The 18150-nt window shown below is 37.4% G+C and overlaps 1 protein-coding gene across 3 annotated transcripts in view; it reads left to right on the forward strand.

The window, feature by feature from the left end:
* VPS45 (vacuolar protein sorting 45 homolog) overlaps positions 1-18150 on the forward strand; it is a 74542-nt gene that overhangs the window by 42514 nt on the left and 13878 nt on the right. For all 3 annotated transcript variants that reach the window (XR_001121100.3, XM_003769905.4, XM_031967445.1), the window contains one exon: positions 7680-7811. Coding sequence is in view for 2 of the 3 variants with exons in the window: in XM_003769905.4 (XP_003769953.1) it covers positions 7680-7811 (132 nt within the window). In the remaining variant the exon portion in view is untranslated. The remainder of the gene's footprint in view (positions 1-7679; positions 7812-18150) is intronic.

Genomic DNA, 18150 nt, shown 5'->3' on the forward strand with positions numbered 1-18150 from the left:
CTAATAGTTGTAATTCAGAACTCTTAAAAAACAAGACTTTACAAACATCATTAACTTCCTAAAAGTATTGTGATAAGTATAGATGAATCTTCTTTGGAAGAATTCTTTCCTTTTTTCCATAGAGCTTATTCTTCCCTCTTTCAAAATCTTGCAATTTTCATGAAAGATGGAAATGACCTTTTCTAAATCCAGGGCTTGCTAGCAGAATGTTCGCAATTAAATTCAGAACATAGAGTCATTCACATGAAATGTGTGAGAGACCTGAGAGTCAAAGTTCAGAAATGTCAGCTGAGTGGGAAGAATGAAGTCCCTCCAAACCTAGTTACCCATTTTCTGGATAGTCTGAGAAACATACTAGAAAGTTCATCTTTCGTTCCATTCATTATTCTTAGATGTACTATGGGGCATTGCAGTTAATCGAATAGGAGTAAAAAGTTTATTTTACAATGAACTGTGACTTACATAAGAAAAATTATGGGACATCAGTAAGACTATTTACATCAAAATAAGAAAATGTGGGTCACATAAGAAATTTTGTATGTGATTTGTTTATATTAATCAACTTCTCTGATTTTTTGGGATTAATTTCTAACAAGTTTGAAGTGGTACCATTTCAGCAATTCTTGCTGCTGTGTTCTACCACTCACCTGAATATATATCCATTAACCACTTTACAGCAGGATGTCTGCAGAGGGCCTTCATAATCTGGTATTATTTTTTATTCCTTGTGAAATATAAGCTCAGAAATTAAACCCACACACTCCTATGGAACCAGTGACCCGAAACCTGCAACTTGTGCTCTTTTAGGGGTACTGTTGGGTTTTTTGGCCAGTTGAGTTCTTAATAGTTTGATAAAATGAATACATCATAGTCAAATAAAAATTTTGCTTGGCTCTAATTTGCAGGCTTTTGTGATACTAAAAGTCAAAGAAGGACTCTTAAAACTACAGAACATATACAAAGTCATTTGGAATGAAAATGCACAACAAGAACTCCTTTAAGCTTACCTTGGGGGGTCGGGATGAGAGATTTGTGTTTTGCTGATTTTTAGAATTACTGTAATAACTTGGGTTTTTATAGGCTTACCATTTACAACCTGTTTTCATATGTATTATCTAATCGATAATAGTATGAATGTGGAGAGCAAGTATTAATTGCTCTGTTTCATATGTGAAGAAATTAAGACTTAGCCAGGTTGTCATTTTGCCACACAATTTGTATGGCAGAAGCAGGGTTTGTGCTCTTTGCCAAAGGCTCAATCTCTAATAGTAATAATCATTTTTGATGAGATGGAGCACTTTCAGGTTTATCAAGCACTTGATGAGCTTACCTCATTAGCTCCTCGAAAAAGTCCAGAATGGTAAATACCACTTAGGTCATGACCTCAGAGAGCTGAAGCAGCTTGCCCACAGTTACATAGCCAGGAAGTGCCTGGCAGAAGTTGGGTCCAGTTTTGTCCTTAGTCCACTGTATTCTCTCTTCTATCTTTTGGAAAGAGAATCTTGGAATTGAAGGAATTGAGGTTCAGATTGTGCCCTGCTCAAGGCTTCACGGGGAGTAAGTAGTAGAAGCTGAGGTTCACACTCTGGTCTCGTGACTCCAGAGACAATTTTCTAAGACTCCAGGCCCATCACAGTTATCAACTTTCTATAGAGCCCCAGCTTGATGTGGCCCATGCTCAATGAGAGTGCAGAGGAGGGGAGGGAATCAGGTGACTGACTAATGTGTTTAGTAGTGAGTCTACTGAACCTGAAATCAGAAAAACTGGGTTCTCTGGCTAGCTTTGATTGGGGGCAGGTCAGTTAACAAGGTCAGTCAAGGTCAGCATCTGACACTGTATACTGGGTCCTGTACCAATTTCATAATATCATCATCACCTGTAATCTAGTAATAATAATGGTTATACTGTCTACCTCATAGAGTGGCCGGGATGAAATCAATTTGGAATCCTAAGAAAGTATTAAAATGTGAGCTTTCATGAAGAAAAAGAAAAAAATATTCTAGCCCTTCCTGTATGTGTTTTTAGTACCTCATCATTGATAGAATTTTCTTAGTTTTGATAAAATATAGCAAGAATAAAATCAGTAACAAAAAATTAGTTACATATTGAGAATTTTCTAACTGGTGTTTCTTTATTTTTTACTGCCACACAGACACTATATATCACTTAAATAGCATTGCCTAGAAAAAACCAAACCCAATCAGGTAGAGAGAAAGCCCTCACAGCTGAACCCTCGCTCCATTGGCTCATCTCCCATATTTTAGGAGACACTTTAAGCTTCTACTACAACAGTTTGATGAGCCTTTAGAAAAAGAAGATTAAGAATTTCCCATATCCATATTTCTATAAATATTATCATATTTCCAGACCATCTGGAGCTCTGATGCCTGATTTTCTTTTGTGTTGCTTTCCCCCTTAATTATCCGATAGACCCTTAACTGTAAAGGATCTCAGGTGGATGAAAGGAAGAAAGATTTTCACCCACCCCTAGAACAGAATTCACCTTTAATGCCTCAGAGGTCAGGCTGGGGACTAGGGAATATAGTGGGGCACATTTAGGATAGAAGCTTTTTAAAAAGTAAGGAAACTCAATAAGTTTTCTGAGTGCTGACCCTTTCCTATTGGCCTTGTCTCTTTTTACAGCACTTTTTTCTTTGGTGTAAAGTTTTTAAGCCTTCAGCTATTGAATTAGATCACAGTATTGCCATATCCACAAATTGGGTTTTGAGGTAGCTGCTGCTTAAATAATTTTACTCGTCCTACAAGGTTGATTTCCATTAAATCCTTTTTGTTAGTTTGTGTTCTTGCTCTGAAACTAGCTATTCGTCCTTGAGAGAAACAAGAACTTTGAGAGGTTAGTGAAAAAAGGGAACTGCATGAGTGTACATTGGGGAGGGAGAGAGGCAGTTCAAAAAGACCACTTTCTCCCTTTTTTTCAGTGGTTCAATAATGTCTTAGTGGAACCATTTATTTGGGGTCTCTTGAAAGGCTCAGTCTTTTTTTGCTTGTAGCAGCTTTTGTCGACTTCAGTTAAGTGCTTAGGCTTGCAACGCATGACTATCTTTAAAAGTGGTATTTCCACAAAACTCATAAAAATGGTACTTTTCATTAACACTTGGTTGTCTGCTTATGTTTTCCATATTTGGTAGTATTGATTTCTAGAAGAATTGGAGGTGAAAGTTTGTTGTTGTTGTTTTTTTTAAACAGTTGGATGCAAAACCACCTGTGTTTTCAGGGTGTCTCTGCGCTTCTATTGGCAATTCAGTCCTTTTGTGTGTTCTGACTGCTGTTTTCAGATGTTTGCTTTCTGCATTAATTAATGCTTCCAGTTGCCATGGTGAATTACTGAGAACGGGGAGATGTCCATAAAGGAGTGAACTTGTATACCCTCCTTGGTTTTGACCATCACACCAGAAGATTTACTGTACATTTTACCATTGGCGTCATCAGCACAGATAGTATCTTCTTTCATTTTTAAAATCATTAGGGGAAAGGAAGAAAAAAGGGAATTATCAAGGCTGTGGGATGAGTGGGGTGGAAGGAAGGGAATGTTATTATTATCATTGTTGTTACTTTATATTCTTCCTCCATTTCACTTGGGTAAGATGTGGGAGGCTCAGGAAAACATTGGTTAATATCTCTGTAGCAAAATCTGACAGCATCATGTTTGTTAGGCACACAGGGAACCTAGTCGCTCCCTGTCACTGCCCTTGTATCTGTGCTTTTGCTTACATTTATGTAACTAACACCCACAGTTTACCATCCCAAGCATTCTCTTCATTTTCAAGTAAATGCAACTCAACAAAAATGCTCTGACATCCTAAAATTACTATGCTATGGTATTTTATGCTCTGATTGCATTAAGAATCTACTTCTGTTCATTTCTTCTTGTGCTTAGGCATTACTTCCATAAAAACTTTCTCTGCAGTAAGAGAAAAGTATACCCCAGGAGCAGGTAATGGTCAGAATTAAGCTATGGAGAACCAACATCAAGTTTCCTGGAGGCTCTGCCCATTTTTTTGAACAAAGTAGATCAAAATCATGAAGCAAAGCTGTTTATCTTCTGATGGGGAGTGGTCACTAAGCTGTTCAGGGACCAGAATCAACCTTCCTTTCTCCTTGTAATAACCTGGGTAATTTACTCACTATAAATAGTGTAGCATTGGAAAATTTTTACTAAGGAACTTCATTTTCTAATAATGTAGTATGTTCTGTGTCCTAAAAAGTGCCACTGATTCTCAATATCTTGATAGGCAATTTTTTAAAAAATGGTATCTATAAACTAAACTACCCCTATATATATTTTTGCCTTCTAAACTTTACTACTGGTTGACTGTCCTCAGGTCCATTCATGTTGTCATACTCCATGTATATGACCCTCAGAACCAAAACATGTCCTTTTTGATGAACAATTCTGATTGTTACCCCAAGCCAGTGATCTTGCTAGGCAGAATAAATTTCATGGACAGAATAAACAATTTTAAGATTTTTTTATGACTCGAAGGCATTTCTAATTAAATCCAATTATTGATTATTCATCTCCCTCCCAGTAACATTCCTAGAGAAATTGAAGACAGCCTCTTCCCTTTTTCTAGGGGAAATGCTAATGAGTAATGGCCCAATCAGTGGGAGAAGAGGAAACAAGAATATATTGCATAATCCACAGAATAATTCAGCCCCTAAGTAACTCTAAATTCAGTACTTAGGAAAAAAACATAGTCCTGAAGCCATACTGCTTTACAGTGGAACTACTCTGAGTGAGAAGAGTCTTTGCTCATTATGAAAGGGAGGACTGGAAGGAAGAAGTCCAGATTCTGCAGGAAGTATTAATGATGCATGGAAAATAATAATGCTTTTCTCTGTATTTCTAAAGAGCTTCTCTTCCCTGGAGCTCAAAGTACCAAGTTGGTATTACAGTAATATCTCACCCCAGCTAAGAGAAACTGTTCTGCTCATAATGCCATCTTTCAAGTCAGTTTTGAGAACAAGGCCATTTGTAATGTGGAAGATTCTTTTTGTGGGGGGAAGGGGAATGTGGAGAGAAGTACTCATGAGCAGAAGAGTTTAGCCTGGGATTATTGGCTCTGTTCCAAAATGGATAATTGCATTCTGACTTTCCCAAATTCTCTGAACAAACATCTCAAGTTTTCTTATGGACAAAGGCCTGATCTTGTGCAGTAGGAGTTAAAGAATAATTTTATCCCTTTGGTGGCCAATTACGTAAGCACATATGTTTATAAAACATTATATGCTATATGGGTAATTCAAGAAAAGACAGTTTGGGGGATTTGTGTGACTATGTGTGCAGAATGGTTGGGCTCTTGATGAGGTCCTCCTTAGCTCATGATTTAATCTCAATCTTTAATTTAGTGGTTCTATTTTGGGCAAATATATTACTAAACTTTTTTCTTTAATAAAGATTTTTTTGCTTTCAGTTTGGTAACTAGGCAATAGATTATGCAAATCAAAAGGCAGGACTAAACATGTCACTACCGCTTTGGGAAACTTTACTTATATTTGTTAAAAATTACTTCTTACTTGCATTTGCCTATCTGACTTGGATTGTGACAGCAGAAGAGTATCTGTTACTTTAAGAAGTCTCAGAACAAGCAGCATCAGCTATTAATATTACAACCTAACCACAGAACAAAAAATTAGTTTTTGGAAGGAAGTAACCTACCGAGAATCCAGTGGCGTCAGGACTGAGAGTCAGTTCTCCAACTTTGATAAGGGTAGTCTTTTAGCAGCCAGAGGAAAACTATGTAATGATAGGGTCAGCATTGTCTTGCTCAATGAAGAGTTATTAGTTGTGCCCATCACAGCCATTTTGTGTGATTAGGCCTCTGTGCAAAACCAAATTCCTGCTACTCACCTTAAGATGCTGGATCTCCAGAGGTGAAACTCAGGCAGAATTTAAATGGTGAAATATGTGGGCTGGAGGTGTTAAAAATGCAGAGCCATCTTTTCTTCTTGGAAGAACATCAAGGTACGCCCTTCTTTGGTAAACTAAAATGTGCTGAAACATACCCCCTGTTCTCTGTGCCTGTGGAGGTGAAGACAGCTTGCTATTTCAGCCTTGCAGCTGTTTTCTTGCAAAGTCCAGCCTTCTTTTTTCATTGTTTAGTCTCAAAGGCAAGCTATGTGCAATTCCAGGGATTTAGTCAGAAGTCCCAAAGCTGTTGTAGACCCATCCCCCCAGATGGTCCTTTCCTCCAGATCAAAGGCCTGGACTTTAGAAGGCACAGATTGTGGATACTTGATCATGCATTGAACATGCCAGGGGAAAAAATATAAAGACTAAAGGAATAGTTACTACTAACAAGAAAAAGATTGACTACTTTAAAATAATTGCCGAATATGTAACATTTTTGTGATGTATGAAAATGCAAATATTTGTATTGTATGAAAATAAGTTACATTGCTTAAATAGGATATAAATGCTCAGAACTTTTGTCCCAGTTTGCCTATGTTGCATGAAGGAGATCTCGTTTTGATCTTATGAAGTGATCTTAAGATTGTAACAGTAAATAAGCTCTATCTGAGAGGATTTTTTTCATGGGTTCCCCTACAATGCAGTAGCCACTTAAATTGGTGTTTATAACTATCATCAATTGCTTTTATTCCCTTAGAGTTTCATAACAGAAGGTGAATGCTTCATGCAGAATGCCCCACTGACTTTTTTGAAGTGTTTTCAAGGCAATAACAGAAGGGACATAGCTTTGGCTTTTTGAGAGTTACATGCTTTGATTAAAAATGGTGCTCTACAGCATAAATGCAGCAGTAAATGTTTCCACTTGATTCATGGGTATAATCTTGATTAATATGCAGTCTGTGATTTGACACAAACACTCTTGATTTCAGTGATTCCATGCAGTAGCTTAAGTAATCCTATGAGAGGCAAAATAAAGAAGACCTTAGTGATTTTGTCATTCATACCATTTTTTTTCCTTTTTGCATTAAGAGATGATAGGAGACGCAGGATGATTTTATATGGAGTCACTTTGATAAAAGTGGAAAAATCAATAAAACATCTCAATAGATGAGTTATGGACAAGTCGAAAAACCATGCCACATGCATTAGATATTCTTGATTTTGCAAAGGTTTTGGGTATAAAGGTTTTTGGAGAAAATTGAGGTTGCTACATGCACAAAATAAATGCTTCTGTCTAATAGGGAAGACCAAGTGCCTCATAACTAGCGCTTCCTAAGTTTTGGATAGAGGCCGCTGGCTCCATATTCTACTAAATATTGCTCAAGTGCTTTTACATGAAAGGACAAGTTTAGCAGAAGAATAAATTATTTTTACATTGGAAGCTGATTCCATAATATGATAAAGCACTCTGGAGCTTCTTGAATATAAAAGATTATTTCTTCATTTTGCCCCTGCAACCATTAGTATGCTATTTTGAAACTCACTGTATGGGGATTATAGGATATCCACTCATAAATACGGAATAAATGATTATTTGGCATCTCCAAGATTCTGTTTCCTGCCAATTTAGATAAATAAAACTTCCTTGAAACCTTTCATTCTGTACTATTTTTGGTCATGTCCCTACCCCCACCTCTACCCTCTTACTTTTTCCCAACCAAAATATTCAAACTGTGTACACATGATATCAGATTCTGGCCTTTTCTTTATTATTCCAAAGTACTAACTCTCCTTTCTTTACGACAGGCCTCAAGACATTATCATATTTATAATTGGAGGGACCACTTACGAAGAGGCGCTGACAGTTTATAATTTGAATCGCACCACTCCTGGAGTTAGAATTGTCTTGGGAGGGACCACAATACACAATACCAAAAGGTAAAAGATGCAACACACCAGCCATTCCCAGATAGTATGGCTCAGGTCTCCTGTAGATGAGAAAGGTTTACTTAAGTGGAGGCCATTGTTAGGAGAGTATTCATTCACTCATTGGTTTGGAGTTAGTCACATGCAGAATCTATCTTCTATCCCTTTGTTAAAGTGGGTCTACAGAGTAGTGGCTCAGGCAGGAACTTAGTGCAAGAAGTTTGTTGTTTCTATAGCTCAGGAGAGAAAGAAATTTAATCATTAACACTGCATCTTTGAAAATTCCAAACAGTACTAGTAGGTCCTATTTCTATATTAAGTTTTAAAAAACACTTTTCTCACAATGGTCCTGTGAGATAGGTATAAGTGTTGTCATGGGAGATGTTCAAATTCTTACTATGTGACTATATAGAATTAATTAAGTATGTCTCTAGTAGAATTAAATCTAGGTCTCCAGTCTTCTTAGATCAATGCTCTTTCTACTACAGACTGCTGATGCTGGACATCTCTGGGCTTCCCCATTTTGATGATAAATTTCAGATTTTTCTTTATTCACCCTTTCCTTCCATCTGCTTCTACTTCCCCAAAATAACATCCTCAGAGGTTTTTCAGAAAATGACAACATAGTCATCACTTGATCACCCATACTAAGAAACAGGAACAGTACCACACAGCCCAAAAGTTTTAGAAATTTGGCTTCATAATGCATTATTTCAGTTTTCTTGAAAAAAATTTACATTCTTAATTATGTTTAGCATTGGCTAATGATAAAATAATTTTGCATTCCCATAGCAGCTGAAAGTTAAAAGAATGTTGATTGAGCGCATACTAAGGGAAATACATTTAGGATACACTGTGAATAATAGTAAATGGCTCATCTAATTCCCAGCTTCTCAAAACTATGAGTTGTAACACCATGTGGAGTCTGATAATTGAATGTGGGGGGATCATGAAATTGTGGTTTATTTTCAATAAACATTTGATTTGTATATCTATTTTATATTTCTACATACTCAGGGTCACATAAAAATTTCTCTAACAAAAAGAGGTTGTGAGTGGAAAAAGTTTAAGAAGCCCTAATCTAATCGAGAAGTCATAGTCTTTTAGGTCTTCAGTCTTCCCCAGTCCTGTCTTACAATTATGCCTTCCTCTGTCAGCTGCTAATCAAGCAAAAATTCAAGGATTCTATCCATTCTTTACTCCCTCCCCCTTTTGAATATACAAAACTCCCTCATCTTGTAATGAAATCATTCCGTCTGCTGTATAATAAACTAACTCAACAGAACAAGAGGAAAGTAAGAAGGAATGAAACAGGTGACTTACTCCCATTTGCTATAGTAGAAATGTGGTGAAACCAAAGAGATCCAGGATGGGAGGCTTGCTGGCCAAACCATAGAAGTTATTCAGCAGCTGTTCAGTCTTAGAGTTTTCTTTGGAATACTAGCTATTAAGAGTAAAATGGTCACTGTGGATTCTGCCTCTTTCAAGATAAAATAGTTGTGACTTGGAGTTTGAAAATAGTCATCCAGTCTTATTGAGAAGGTTATTCCTATATCTTAAGTTGGCAGAAGATTTGATTGGTCCCCAGATAGATTTTTAGTTATCTTTATTAATAGATCATAGATAAGGCAAAATAAAAGGCAATATAAATGATTTATACCTGGTTTGGGGATGACTAATGGGAGTTTTTGGTTGCAGTGATACTTTCGCACTTAGATTTGGTTTACATTTATATTGGAATTGACTTGTATAACCAGAGTACATTTTGGGCAGTGGAACCAAGGTAGCTCAGTATTTAAAGCATGCTACAAAGCAAATAATCAAAGAGTGGACTGTTTTGTCCTAGTTGGTTTAAAAGAAAGGAATGATTTCTAACTGGAGGATAGCTAATACATTTGCCTTGGAAAATGACGGAAGTCTTTTTGCCGTATTCTCAAAACCAGATGAAAGGAGGAAAACACATTCCTGCCAGTTTTCAGGAAGCAAGTAAACAGAAATCTTTCCTGTGGTTCTAACTTGAATTTTTGTCTCAAATTGGACCTCTTTTTAATATATCTAAGCCATCCAAACTCTGCCATTCATCTGCTTCCCTTTGCAGAGAAAAAATGCTTTTTCTTTGAAATTATTGCTTGAATGATATCATCCTACTTGCTGAATAATGTAAACTCACTTTAGGAATCAAGGGGTTTTGTCTGTTGACCATGGAGAGACATGTAAGGATCTTTATTCTCAATGTTTAGGCTTATCTCAGTAACCTACTTATCTCTAGTTAGATAACCTCTCTGTCAGAGTTCTGAAAGATTGATTCCCAAGTAGTTCCTTTGAAAGAGGTTTTTCCTGTTGAGATTCTGCTGCCTTCTGACCTGCTCCTAAGGGGGTAAGTTTGCTTGTCATTTAAAATCAGAGTTTAGACTGAGCATCAGATTTTCCCTGAAGTCAGTACCTGAATTCCAAAGCAGATAATTTTAAGGAAGTCAACCCTCTACAACCCTTTTGACCAGATATTCTCTTATTGAGCTCATTTTGGTCTATCTCTGCCAAGTCTGACACTTTTTTGAATGATATTCAATTTGAACCATTCATCTCTGATAGGACTTTTTTTTTAATTGCCAAAGTGCATATCAACTTGGAAAAATTCACCTGATCATATGATTCATTGTTCTGTTCTTATGCTCATCACCTGCAGAGCTCTCCTTCCTGAGCCTATGTTCCTGTTTCTTTTTTATAAAACTCTTAGTAGGTAGTAAAATGTGCATTTCAGAGATCAGTTATCACAAATACTTACGTATTCAGTTGCCATATGTAGACAGTTCTAGGCAGTGGTATGAAGTTATTAGCACTGAGGCTTGAGCTTCACAATGAATGCCACCTTTGTTATTAGGAGCCTATTCAGTAAACCTCCAAGTCCCAGCTAAAGCTAAAAGCTCCTTAAACATATTGAGGTGCAGTTACAAGAAAAGTTAACATTGAAAATAATACTTTATATGTCTCAACTTAATGAGACTGATTTGAATCAGAAAATGCCAAATCTTGGCAAAAAGAAAACATATTATAGCCATTTGTTTTGCTGGGCTATTGGTTTTCTTACTTTTATTTTCTGATGTCTCCATCTGTGGAACATCTGTGTCACAGTCTGATATAAGAGTTGGGCATGTGTTTGTTTTTCTGCAAAAACACTAAAAACCTCAGCTTCAACAGGTTAGCAGAAATCTATAAGCCCTATTTAGTTAAGTGGAAATTTTGAAAGAAGAAATGTCCCCTCAGAAGGCAAAAAACAAAAACAGTGGAGAGAATTTAGAGACCAAGGGCTAGCACTGGCAGATATGCCATGAGGAGGAAGGAAATGGGCACTTGTTGGCTGGGGATTTCATGCACCGGTACCAGAACTGCTCCTTGTAGGGAAAAACCGGCTGTGCCAGGGCAGGTTCGAGCCAGATGATGCGCTCACCTGGTCAGAAGCTTCAGCCAGGGTTGAGCAGAGCCCAAATCCCAGGCTCAAGGGCAGCTCTATCCTAGAAACATTGTGCCTGCAGCAATTAGGGTAGGGAAGAATCCTGTTCCTCTGCTTCTGGTTTGGCTTGTGGCTCCCTTTCTATCACGTGTCATTGTGGATTCTGACAAGATAAAAAACAGGTGGGCTTGGTGTGTTTTATCTCACTGTGAAAATAACCTTCCTGTATCCTTTTGAGGTAGTTTAGAAACTGTAGGGCCCAACTGAACGCACAGGAGGCAGATGTCCCAGAGCCAGTGGTTACAGCCCTTAATTGGAATTTGAGACTAATCTGGAGATCCTCTTTACCCCAAATAGAAGATTAGTGGCAAGAGTGAAGTTGAGATATTCTGTCTTGTCTCCAGAAATGGCATCTATATGACTGCTTCCTGTCATAGGTAGCAGTTCAAGTAACCAAAGGGACTTTGGTTTCCCAGGGACTTTAAGTGTTTCTGCAGTACAAAGAATAGTAACCTGTGCTGCTGTAACTCAATAGACTCAGTCACACAAGCTTGCCCATTTCTGGTGTTGGGGAGAAATCACAAAGACCTATGTATTAAGATAACTTCTTCCAGCGGAAGCTAGAAGGATATTGGACAGGATTCCATCTTCCTCTCTTCTCCTTTTTTTCATCTTTCTCCAGGCATATATTTTAAAGTAGAGTGTATGTTATTTGAGTCCAAAGCTTAATTTGCCTTTGAGGTTATAGATTAAGTTCTCTGTTCTTAAGTACCTTGGTTTTGAAAATATTTGGTTTTTTTTAAACAGTCTTTCAAGTGTTTATCTCTTAAGCAAGTCAAGCTTTTGTCCCAGAGAATTAAAAAAAAATGTTTCTATATGTGTGTGTGTCTGTGTTTCTGTATGTGGTGCCTGGTTATATGTTATTTGTTTCTGTAGAATCAGCTGATGAGGCATGACATGTACCTGTATTTATCTAGAATTAAAGACCATATAGGGCAAAATGGTTCACTTCCTTTTAAGATCCTAAGGGACATGATAATAATAGCCTGAACGAGTGTGGTGCTTCAGGGTTTTTGCGCACTTTGCATATATTAGCTCATTTGATTTTCACAGTAGCTAGGAGGGAAATAATATTATTATCTTCATTTTACTGAGGAGGAAACTGAAGCTAAGAGAGATGGAGTGACTTTTCCAAGTACACACTTAGTACTTAGATTCATAGTTAGCCAAGTGACTCAGTGGCTAGAGCACAGGAAGATCCAAGTTCAGATCAGCCTCAGACACTCAGTTCATGTAGCCCTGGACAGGTAACAACTTCTGTTTGCCACAGTTTTTTTATCTGTAAAATGGGAGTAAAAGTAATACCTACCTCCAAGGTTGTTGTGAGGATTGCATGACGCTTCTCTGCTTCCTTTCTTCCTGACTCCATGTTAAGTGCTCATCCACTGTGCCACTTAGTTGATATGACAAAACTTAGATGTCTTCACAGGACTATTATTTTTTGAAATAATCCTGAACACAGAGGTGGTAAATATTTTCTTCTCTGTGTATAATCAGTAGAAGTTTTAACAGTCAGTCATGTTGTTTTTTCTTTCCCCTTTATACATAATGAAATGCGGAGAAATAAGAACAACTGCTCAGAGCTTTCTATAAAGGTATAACTGTCATATTTTTTTTTTGAAGGCTAAGAACCTGCTGAAGAAGAGCTCTTTCTGAGAACCCAATTCTGTAATAATAGCTTGAAAACATGCCTATTTTCTCAGTTGTCTCATTGCAAAGTCTGCTCTCCCAGGGTCCTTTGTAGAGCTCAGACCTTGAGCATCTCAGGACTTGCCTAATCTCTTGCAGTTCTATTCTGTCCTTTCTCTTTATTTACCTACATAATGTATACTCACCTATAAAAAACTATCAAATGTCAAATTCATGTTGTACCTTACTTTGGTGTGTCAAATGGGATTTTCTAGCATCCTGCTTTGAGACTTAACTAAAGCCTTTTACTCAGGTGAGTAAACTATATCCTATGTAGTATCTTCCCATTCATAGCCTAGATCAACCTACACAGAAAATCCTGGGTGAGGTGGAAGGTAGGAAGAGAAGGTCAATTAAGGGAATCTCTCTTCCTGCCTCTCATAGACTTAAGTATATTGTAAAAACTTAAATCCCTGACTGACCCACAGTATGAAACCAGTGGAGTTTTTGTCCTAGAGATATTCATTTAGAATGTATTTAATATTTCTGTGACAAACGATCCTACCTAGCAATATAACCTATGTCTTGGTTGGGGTTTAAGGATGGTCTGCCTTATCACCTCACAGCTCAAATCAATATTAAAGAGGCCTAGTCCCTGCCAGTATCAGTTGACACCTTCAGTTGGCAGGGTGGACAGAGAGGCCAAGAAGCAAAAGCATCACGGCATGGAACTGCTCCACCCTGACCCAGATGTGGCTGACACGAGAAAGAGGCACTGAATATGTGTGGGGAACCGCAGTGCTGCCCACGGCTGCCTAAGCTGTGGGTGAGTGGACAGTAGGGCAGCTCAGAGCCCTGCCCTTTTCACAGGCAAGAGGTGCCCTTGGAACTAAGATTTTCCAGTTGTGAGATTCCCTTTCACTTGAAAGGGGTCAGCCATAAATGTATGAAAGAGTTGGTGACTACTTATGCCTATTTCTGTTGCCCATGGAGCTCATCAGCCATATCCCTGAATTTACGCTGCTAAGAACAATAATTGAAAGACTTTTTTTTTAAATAATGTTATAAACACAATCATCCTCCAAAATCTATTTCATCAAACAGAAATGGAAAATGAAGAGCAAAATCCTACCTCAAACGTCTGATTTCAGCAAAGTAAATACAAATGATTCAAACAACAAACAAGGAAAATAACTCCTGTTTCATATCTCTCTCCAGGTTACCTAAAATTTAGCCATTTTTAAGAGAAGGATGCCTTTTAATTTGAAATGTCATTAGCCAACCACTTTTTTGTCAGATATACACCACTTTCTGCCTTCTAAAAAATAATGTTAAACCAGAGGAGAGGGAGTTTTTAAAGGCCAGGGCCAATAAAAAAACATTCAGTTGTGCCTGAAAATTTACTCTGTCCAGGTATCATTGAGAGTGAAAATTAAAAGTCAAAAAATATTTTTTCTAATTAAAATGATTAACTTGATTAAAAGTGGCACTTTTAGGTTAGCCACCCAAGGAGGCATCTGATTGCTAGTAGCACTTAACAATGGCAGATGTCAGGCAGAACCTTTTGCCAAAGGGTTTAGTTTAGGGCATTTTAAGGGGAAAAAAAACTAGCTGACATGTACTTAGTGTAAGTAAATTTGAACCAAGGAGCAAATTCGTATTGTCAACAGGTACTTTGTAGATCTCTACCTAACAAGTAATACTAGAAACTTGGAGCTTCTCTTGTGACCATGAGTTGGCGCAATCTCTGAATTATTTACAGAAAAATTAGGATACTGTGACAGAATTTGCATTTCAAAGGGAGAGAAATCTAGAGGGCACTCCCCACATGTTGATATTTCCAGACAGGCTATCAGAGCCGAGACTTTCACTGTTGAGATTAAGTCACTAAGAGTTGCTTTCCCGATGTAACAGGTCATAGGCTTGAGCTGTGATGACTGAGTTAATTCCTCTTAGTAATTAAAAAATCTCCCTATCTTGGAATTGCAAACACATTATTATGGACATCCTGAAACAAAGTAAATTTAACCTAAAATTCTGATTTGAAGTGGTGTGTCACCTGGCTCTAGTTTGATCAGACCACTGGAGTTATTTAAGTAGTAATGCATCTATCCATTTGTATTACTCTTTGAGATATAGCAGTAGTAGTTGAATGAGGGGAGGGCTGGGCATCTGATTGTCACTAGGACCTTCTCTTCCCCTCTCCCTCTCTCTCTCTCTCTCTCTCTCTGTGTGTGTCTGTGTGTGTGTTTCTCTCTCTTCCCCCTTTTCCTCTCTGTCTTTCAGATACACACACACAAAATACCCCCTTTCAGTTCCACAAAGTTAAATTAACTAACTACATCTTCAGCATTTTAACAGTTTTCATACAGTCCTCTGAATGGATTCTCTTGATGTGATGGGTTTTTGTTTGTTCTAAGGAATGATCTCTACCCCAGAGTTACAGTGGTCCCAACACACTATTCCTGTCTTCGTGGTTCTTGCTTGTGAGAGAGCTGTTTTTATTTCTAGGTGATAACCTCCTTTCAGACCTCCCTGTAATTGATATCATGGGCCGGTCTCTCCCCAAGGGATACCATCCATCGCTAGCTTTGTACCTAACCCTCAAGGTTATCTTTTTCTCCTCTCTTCACATGATATGCCAGTGAATGTTACATGTAGAACTCTATGTACGTGCCATAGTTACATTTTTGCATTTGTTTCTTAGTGTAGGAAAGAGACAAACACCAAGGCTACTCTTTTATTATTTTTCTTTTGTAATTCAAGTCCTTAATTATATTAGTGTAAGGGTGAGAGGAAGAGCAGTCATCTTAGAAAAGGCAAGAATTATGCTACCTTGTTCCAAGAAGGTGTCAAAGAGAAAACTAATCTCATTGGGACTTATGATCCCAGAAGAATATTTCATATCTTAACCTAAGATATATTTCAGAAACAGCTGTAGAATTCACTGTTAGTATTTGAGTACAGAAAGTCTTAGATCTGGTATATTCACCCACAGTAGTCTGAGCATGTTATTTTATTCTATGGATATAGAAAAGAGGATGCATGTAAGATGTTAAATCAACTTAGAATGTCAGTGGTTGTTGATAATGCAAATTCTTAAATGGTAATAAAACTCAATAGAAAAAAATTTTAAACAAAGCTTTTAGAATATAGTATTATACTAAGGGTATACCTTTGTTCATCAATAATTTGAATTTCAGCTCCTCTGTGGTTCAGGAAACATATGGAGTATTGATAATAGTTTTTTTGGAGATTAATAAAGCTGAGATTCATTAAGACATCGGGCTAAGGAAACAGACAACCCTAGAGTCTTCAATCTTCACATTTGTCATAGCTAAGCTGACCAAAAATAACAAATTTCAATATAGACAAAGCATGGGCAGTTAGGTAACAATCAGGAGAACCTGAGTTCAAATCTGGACTCAGACACTTAACACTTCCTAGCTGTGTGACCCTGGGCAAATCACTTAACCCCAATTGCCTCAGCCAAAAAAAAAATAAAATAAAATATATATATATATATATGAAAGAGAGAATAACGGAGGGAGGGAGAGAGAGAGAGAGAGAGAGAGAGAGAGAGAGAAAGCCATATCTATAGTTGGTCTTGGACTGTAATAGTAGAAATTTAGATTAGAGATAAAAACAAAATTCCCAGAAATTATTTAGAATTAGCTATCAAAAGAGAAGCCAAAATTCCCTGGGATAGAGAATCTCAGAATAAGTTAACTGTTTCTCTTTCTTTCCCAACATCCCCCTTCCCATTTGAGTGGGTTATGTGTAGATACTTCCTGAAGGCTAGGATTTAAAAGAGATGATGACTAAAATCCCTACTGAGTAGGCTAGGCTTTTAATCACATTCCCTTCTCTCCTCACTTATGGGAGGCAAAGAGTAGAAAAGTGAGTCTCCTTTGAAATTCCATATAACTGACCATCTTCCTTAAGTGGGAGGTTGTGATTAAACTGGCTTAGAATGTTTTATGAGTGATAGCGTTGTTGATTTCACCAAGAAAATTACCTGACCCACTAAAAACATTGCTTTAATGGAATGGAACTTTCTTTCATAAATTTCCATGTTGATATGACAAATGAGGATGCTTGTAAATGGACAAAGGCAGATTTGCTCACTGTTTACAATTCCTTCCATTCCCAGGAATGTGGTCAGTAGTGGTATCCTTCAAAAACTGAAAGCCACAAGTGGTCCTATCTTAATCACAGTTACCGGATCCAAAGTTTGCCAATAGTAAGGGCTTTTTGAAAGGGAACTGATTGTATTCATTTGCTATTGTCAATAGGTCTTTTAAGGTGGTACATTTTCAATGACTGGACGGTTTTAAGCCCCTGTGAGTGCCCCTGGCCTTGGCAGGCCTTCTTTTCTCCCTTCTATTTTGGGACACATCCCTTTTACAAATTGTTGTGCCTTTTTTCTTTTTTCTTTTTTTCATTATTATAGCTTTTTATTTACAAAACATATGCATGGGTAATTTTTCAACATTGACCCTTGCAAAAACTTCTAACTTTTCCCCTCCTTCCCCCCCACCCCCTCCCCTAGATGGCAGATAGTCTAATACATGTTAAATATGTTAAAATATATGTTAAATCCAATATATGTGTACCTATTTATACACTTATCTTGCTATACAAGAAAAATTGGATCTAGAAAGAAAAAAATCTGAGAAGGAAAACAAAAATGTAAGCAAACAATAACAGAAAGACTGGAAATGTTATGTTGTGGTTCACACTCATTTCCCACTCATTTCAGTTCTCTTTCTGAGTGTAGCTGATTCTCTTCATTTCTGAATAATTGGAACTTGGTTTGAATCATCTCATTGTTGAAGAGAACCATGTCCATTAGAATTGATCATCATATAATCTTGTTATCATGTACAGTGACCTCCTGGTTCTGCTTATTTCACTTAGCATTAATTCATGTAAGTCTCTCCAAGCCTCTCTGAAATCATCCTGCTGGTCATTTCTTATAGAACAACAATACTCCTTAACATTCATATACCACAATTTATTCAGCCATTCTCCAATTGATGGACATCCATTCAGTTTCCAGTTTCTGGCTATTACAAAGAGGGCTGCCACAAACATTCTTGCACATGCAGGTCCCTTTCCCTTCTTCCACAAACATTCTTGCACATGCAGGTCCCTTTCCCTTCTTTAAGATCTCTTTGGGATATAAGCCTAGTAGTAATACTGCTGGAT

Source organism: Sarcophilus harrisii, chromosome 4, assembly GCF_902635505.1.
Source record: "Sarcophilus harrisii chromosome 4, mSarHar1.11, whole genome shotgun sequence".
Taxonomy (NCBI): domain Eukaryota; kingdom Metazoa; phylum Chordata; class Mammalia; order Dasyuromorphia; family Dasyuridae; genus Sarcophilus; species Sarcophilus harrisii.